The sequence below is a fragment of the Acipenser ruthenus genome, chromosome 2 (genome assembly GCF_902713425.1).
Source record: "Acipenser ruthenus chromosome 2, fAciRut3.2 maternal haplotype, whole genome shotgun sequence".
In the NCBI taxonomy this organism is placed as follows: Eukaryota; Metazoa; Chordata; class Actinopteri; order Acipenseriformes; family Acipenseridae; genus Acipenser; species Acipenser ruthenus.
In genome coordinates, this window is record NC_081190.1 from 65815025 (window position 1) to 65822085 (window position 7061).

Genomic DNA, 7061 nt, shown 5'->3' on the forward strand with positions numbered 1-7061 from the left:
AGTAAAAAACTTCAAGAATAGTATTTCACTTTTTGTTTAAATCAAATATGTCCTGTTTTAAAAGGATCTTGCATGGACTTTCAATTACAGTGTCTTGATACACTCTAAACCACTGTAAATAAATACTGTATGTGTAAAAACAAAATTCTCAAAGTCTACTTTTTTGGGGTCTGTATTTTGCCAGAAATTTAAAATATTGTGTTTGGTTTCCAAGAATGAATAAAGCTTTTAAAAATTAAATTACTAGTTTGTCAATTCCTAGCAGAGCAAGACTTATAAATAATATCTATGTGTCTTGAAATGTGCAATTAACAAGGTCTTGAGTCCCACATTATCCTTCTATACACAAACAAAACCTGTGTTTACTTTGGGAGAGGGTCTAAGATTACAAGTGTACTAGGGTTTAAGCATTTAGCAATCACTTGATACTCATTTTTGGCTCGGCTTGAATGTGGCAATTTGCTTTTCAATCTAGAGAGCGACACTATGGATTTTGAAATAGTGTGCCGAGAAGACAGGAAGATAGATCGCCAGCAATTTCAAATGGAAGCACAGCCACTGAAATAGTGAGTTGTTTCTTGTACTTTCCAACAGTATGTGTTCTACTATCTAGTGCAGGGACTAAAGTGCCTTATCTTCTGTTCAACAGATATGACATTCTGGATAGGTCAAGCTGGATAAATAACAAACCATGTTTGTCCTCATACTGAAATTTTTTTTTTGTGTTTATTACCTCCCCGTCATTTTTTAAAATAGAAATATGGACTTCTAAATCCGACATGCATAAAACAAACTACATTTCTGCACTGGCCAAGAGCTAACAGCAGCAGGCAAGTACAACCAGCTCTGTATTCTCCAGCCAAAGAAACAGCTGGCAGCTGGAAATAAATGTGCCACACATTATCTTTCAGATTATTATCATTATCTTTTTTTTTTTTTTTGCTGTAGTCTAAAGAAATCAATTCCAGTGACCAACAACATACAGATTGTAAATGAGTATTGTAGAAAATAGAGAGGGAAAGAGGTCTAACTTATGGAGCCCCAGTATGTTTTTTTAAGACAGTGTTAACAATACTAAAATTATGTGCACAAGACTAGCAACCGATTGATCATCCCGCAAACTGATGCTGCAACAATTGTAATATATTCAGAATCCAGTCTGTTTTCCACCTGCTGCTACTTATGTTATGTCACATACTGGCCAGCAGCTGCAAACACAGCTGCAGTCTCTTAACACGAAATCATGCTAATATATTTACTTACACTTACTTTAGTCTGGCTTACACTAAACCAATCTACACAGATCTGAATAATTAAAATACCAGTAGTTTAGATATGTTAAAGATTATACGGTTGTGGCAGAAAAGACAATATTCCCTTCATAACCATTTTTCACCTTTCCTTTCATCCTCTAGGGTTATAGCCAATAACTGCAAGAGGGTGTCGCCCCCCACCCCCAACATAAATCTGCATGTTGCCAAGCTAACCAGCTGCAAAGAGAAAAACGCGTATTTTAAGAATTAATTTGAAGCAAAGGGCAGACACATTTTTTTGTGCAACGTCAGCTGGGTGTTAAATCACTCCTTCATGGCATGATGAGAACAATATACAGTATGCCATTGATTTTACCATCATATATTTGAATAAGGCAGAAAACACATTAGGGCTATCCTACATACAAATAAAAGTGCATCTTCTAACAACATATGAACTCTAGCTGGCCGGGATGCACTCCCATCCCAATATTACATAATTCCCCAACCCCCTTCTCCGCTCTGTGTCAGGGCATTGATCCTAACAACACCCACCCCTTTCGACTCCTGAGTAAGAACGAACTGCGGCTACATCCCATTCCGTTTTAAAACGCAGGTCACAAGCTACATTAGATCGAAGAAGATCGAATCTACTGATAACTCATTCGGTATAGATGTTGGGGTGCTTTCAAATACTGTAAACTTGTCCAAGTTAACTAGCCTGCTTGCAAATATTGAATTTGTCAGATATGTTCTCAGCGAGATCGCTCGCCAGCTCAGTCTTGTTTGTGAAATGAAAACTCACCGTCTCGGTTCCAGAGGGTTGTGGCCCCGCGGGCTGCCCTCCCATCACTCCTCTCAGGAAATTCATCTTGCTTTTGAAGCTTATTTTAGTTAATAGAGTGTAATTGGAATACTTATTTGCAATTAGTGATTTCGGTGTTGTTATAATGTGTTCTTCTCTTCCCCTGGTCCGAGTTTGTTATTGGGCTGTCTGAACACTCCTGCATCGGCCCCGGAACAGCGCTGACGCTAACACTGCGCATGAGCAGAAACGTGGCGCAACGTGGCTGCTCAAAGAGCGAGACGACTGTTTTAAAGTGACAGTATAGCAAATAACTTGCATAGTTTTCATCAGATGCTTAAAAAAATAACTACACTATGCTATTGCTTAGTAATACATTTAAAAAAAAAACCAAGTCGCTGTTCTACATAATTTTGTTTCAGCTTACAAATTCACACATAGTTTACATTTTGTGAGCTTTGTTGATTTCATTTGTTAATAGTTCTATGTTGGGGAAAAAAAAGCTTCCTAAAATCATGAACCAATGGCACTTCTGGCTTCTGCATTGTGACTATAGTGGCTCCAGGAAAGTGAAATACATAAAGAATGTATAGAGTGGCCCAGTCATTACACTGATGGAGACACTAGCTGAAACATTCGTATTCTTGACAGCTGGATTTTATTGGAGCATTTTACAGCACTGAGAAATCATGCTGGATTGCATCACCACCTGTCACAGGATTACCTCTTAAAATAGAAATCCATTTAATCAAGGGTTTTTCACCAGTGCTGTAAAATGTTCCAGCTATGGCTTATCCTGACAGGGTATAAGCTGGTCAAATGTCCCCCTTATTTTCGTATATTTTTTTAAAGTTTTGAATGTATAGACAGAGGGAACTGATATGCAGATTTTTTACCTCTGCGCTTTATTTCATTATGTAAAAACAATAGTTTCTGCTAGTTTGTCATGGCTTAACTCTAAATTCTTTTGGCCAAATGGAAGCTGGCAAAGTCATTGGATGTTGCTGCCAATTTATTGGTCATTCACTACAATAACCCATTAGTGACAAATAGTATCCATATGGATCAAGCCCATTCAATCCACATTTATCTGTTAAAAGTTGTTCATGTACAATATCACTGTGATAATATTTATTAAATGAATTATTGTTTTTACTAATAATCACCATTAAGAAAAAAGAAAACGATACATGGATCTAACAGATTGAGAGTGAGATTAATGTTTTGGCAACAGTACCCATTCATGTGTTTTTTAATAGCTAAATTTGTCTTTTTTGTTGTTATCCAGCACTGTACCTCTACTCTGGTTATACCCGAACACAAGGAATGGGTAATATTTTCAAGATGCATATTGGCAAATAAACTAATTTTGTGTCACTGGAAAAAAATCAAAACCCTCCCTCTGTTTCTGATAGAATAAGATAAGAACAAAAAAAAGATATGGTAGCAGTCGCCATGTATAAAAAGAAAACTGAGCAGATACTGAGCATAATGTTAGTGGGTTTTTTCACTGGGCTCAGAGCAGCTCAGTGACTTAACGCACCCAATATACTAAGGAAAAATTCAGCTCATAGCAACATGCAATGGGGCAGTGACACTGTAACTGTGGTGTTAGAATGATGTGATGCCATACATTTCATCACAATTGGAAGAGGATTCTCATAGCTAACAGTGGAACATATGTACATACTCCTCCACTATGGCAACACAGCATCATGAGCCAAATAAGCATGTTCCTGTGGCACCTTCAAGCTCTGTTCAAAATGAAAAACAGAAATGAAACAAGGTATGTTATATTGATAACATTTCACAGGAATCTCATAGCTGATATTTGCAACATAAACATATTAAATACCAACCATATGTAACGTTATATATTTTATTTATTTATTCTTTAACCAGGAAAAAAAAAAAACATTGAGACCGAGGCCTCTTTTACTAGAGTGTCCTGGCAAGATGACAAGAAACCGACAGCAGTAATTTCACATCCCTAAAAACAGCATCACCCTAAAAGACAATCACATCATACATTCAATCTGGGATCAGAAACATTTACACTTAAGTGCAAGACTAGATCGTAAAGATTACTTGGGTATATTTACCTGTGGCAACAAACCTATTTCAGTTTTACACACAAGAAGTACCAAGTGTAATTGCCTTCTACAATTAAGTGACATCCAGTTTAAAGAAGCCAGGTTTGAGTGTGGCATTCTAATACAAATCTGGCTGCTTTGTTCATTAGTCGATCCAATTTTTGTAATTGCTCAGAAGAGGCATGTAAAAATAAAGTAGCCCCATAATCAAACAAAGAAAAATACAGCTGTTTATAGCATGATTTCTACTTTGAAGCATAGTTTTTTTTTTCTATCGAAAAAGAAAACCCAATTTTTTAGCTATTTTCTTATAGGGCACCATACACCTTGTTTCTGGTAATGATCCTGCATAAATACTATAGAATGTGCTAATACACCAAAAATGTTCGTCAAGTTCAAGAGTCTTAAAGGGAAAGTTATGTTTTCTTTATAGCATCGCATTGAACTGTTCCAGACATCAGCCATTAATTCTGTCTGCTTTCCTGACAGTGATGGATGACACGTTGTATGAGAAATGAGATTTCCCCTTTGCCTATGTATAATGTGGTGGTACTCCATTCGTGTTTTGCACATGTTTCTTCTTTTTTAATAATTGTATCCTAATTGTAATGTTATGAGCTTTTTCATGGGCCTTTCTGCCCTTTCTCATCATAACAATTATCTGCCTCTCCTATCTCTTTCTGATAATGAAACTCTACACAAGAGCACTGCTAAAACTGGAGTATGTACACCATGTGATCCAAGATAACCTGCTGATGCTAGGGGGAATCTGAATAGCTGGGCCGCTCATTCAAAAACAACAATAACTTATCCTTCAGTACAGACAGTACTGCCCTAATACAGACCTGGGGAGACTTACAGAGAAAGTTGATGTGGCACTGATATATATATATATATATATATATATATATATATATATATATATATATATATATATATATATATATATATATATATATTGCTCGATTAATCATCTACGAAGCAACAAACAATTAATCACACCTGTTTGCTAGTAATACGAAATTGTATTGAAAGACAATGACAAGTAATACAAAGTATTAACATAATGTCAGTTAATGTAATATATTAACTTACATGTAATTATTTTATTTTTTTGGCTTGCCCAATTAGTTTACCCTCGATTTTTGGAATGTCTAATTATTAGTTTTTCTCTTCAGCACAGCAATTCCACTGACTACCTATCTCTGCTCATATCCAATTAGGACCCTTGCTCTTGCTTATTGCTCTATTCATCGTACTGTCCCTTCCTAACTCCATCCCTCATGTCTCCTTTATATTCCCTCTCGCCCTCTCTGCTCATCCTCTACTGGCCGACTTGTTATGCCTTCTCTTCACTATCCTTCCTCCTTTGCTCGCTCCTTCTCTTCCCTTGCTACATACAGGTGCAGTGTTAGAAAGTGGTAGATCGTCAAAATGTGGTACGTGTACCAAAACTCGACCTGTGTAATGTCAGAAAGTGGTACACTGTCAGATTTTGGTACAGGTGCAATCAATTGTGATCTGATGGGTGTTTTCCTATTGTCAAACAAACCATGAATTATACGACAAACAAGAAAAAATGAGAAGTCCAGCGCAAAGTTGCACAAGTAAAAGAATGTATTGCATATGATATTTGCACGCTATTTTCATAATGGTGGAAAAATGTGATAAATTACAGTAACAATGATCTAAAGGACTGGAAAATATGATAAATTCAATTAAAAAAAGATGTAAGACTGAAAACAGCATAACGTACCAGACCTGAATGGGCACTTCACACTGCAAACCTGAAAATATCACTACACTGGGTTATCCTCAGGACTGTTCAGTCTTTACTGCTTTCCACCGTTTTTTCAAAACCAACTTATTCAACCTTTATTTGTAAATTCCTATTTATATATCTTTTTTTGTATTTACATTTATTTTGTATGTGTTTGTCTTGCATTTTATTGCTTGTAACATATACTTTTTATATTTTGTTTAATTTCTGTAAGTCTCTTTGGATAAAAGCTGCTAAAAAAATTAATTAAAATAAATGAATAAGCCTGACACCTGTAAAATGTACCTTGAAAACGAGATGTCTCCGCAAAAGTCGACTAACTGACAATACTGTACTACCCAAAACCCCCTTGACTCACTAAAAAAGCATTGTTTCATTATAAATTAGTCTCCACCTCTGCCTTTTTGCCGACGTGAACTGTGATTTGAAGTGTAGTGAGAGGATATCAGTCAAACAAGCTCAAGAACACTTGCTATAATTCTAAATTTATATTTTGGACAAGTTTGTGTTCGTGATGCCATTATCGCTGTGGAAACGGGAGCACTGGCGCGGGAGGCGGGCGGGAAAGGAATAGCCTTGACATCACAATAGGTATTGTCCAATCTCGGGTTGTGATTGGTTATTGTGGAGTGACGGGGGTTCCCTGCCCCGGAGAGCAGGGGTGAAACAATAAGATAGAATATATCTCTTTAAATTCCAATCTCTGGTAAAGCAGAGATCACAGAGTCCCAGTGCAAGGTGGGAAAAATTAGAAGTAAAGTCTTTGTAAAGCTGTATGATAGAAAATAATTAAACCATTGCAATTTATGAATATATTGACGTCCCCCCTTTAGAATCGTGTGTGAATAATTTAGGTAGGTATTTTAAACGGTGAGAGTTGTTTTCAATTCTGATAATTTGTTGTTACTGTCAGGTACTACTATTTTGTATTTATTTGGCTGCAAGGATATATATTAGGCCTGTGCGTACAGTGTTGTGGTGGTGAGTTTTACGTATTGCTTTGCATATTGATGTTATTGTTTTGCCAAGACCGTTAGTAGATTAGTGTAAATTTAGCAACTTTACTAATTGTCACGGTTGTGTTTGTGTTCTAATATTAAAATCACGTTTCCTACGTGATATTTTATATA

The 7061-nt window shown here is 36.3% G+C and overlaps 2 protein-coding genes across 10 annotated transcripts in view; one reads left to right on the forward strand and one right to left on the reverse strand.

The window, feature by feature from the left end:
• Positions 1-2320, reverse strand: part of LOC117409350 (general vesicular transport factor p115-like) — a 30090-nt gene extending 27770 nt beyond the window's left edge. For all 3 annotated transcript variants that reach the window (XM_034015267.3, XM_034015268.3, XM_034015266.3), the window contains exon 1: positions 2059-2320. In XM_034015267.3, the coding sequence (XP_033871158.3) occupies positions 2059-2124 (66 nt within the window). In that variant the 5' untranslated portion in view covers positions 2125-2320. The remainder of the gene's footprint in view (positions 1-2058) is intronic.
• A 4235-nt stretch (positions 2321-6555) lies between these two features.
• Positions 6556-7061, forward strand: part of LOC117408928 (ras GTPase-activating protein-binding protein 2-like) — a 21884-nt gene continuing 21378 nt past the window's right edge. Inside the window, exon 1 of one of the 7 annotated variants that reach the window (XM_034014392.3) lies at positions 6556-6669. The gene's annotated coding sequence lies outside the window, so the exon portion shown is untranslated. Of the gene's footprint in view, positions 6802-6837; positions 6913-7061 lie in introns of those variants that run through there. The other 6 variants (XM_034014397.3, XM_034014391.3, XM_034014398.3 and 3 more) reach the window with 6 other exon arrangements.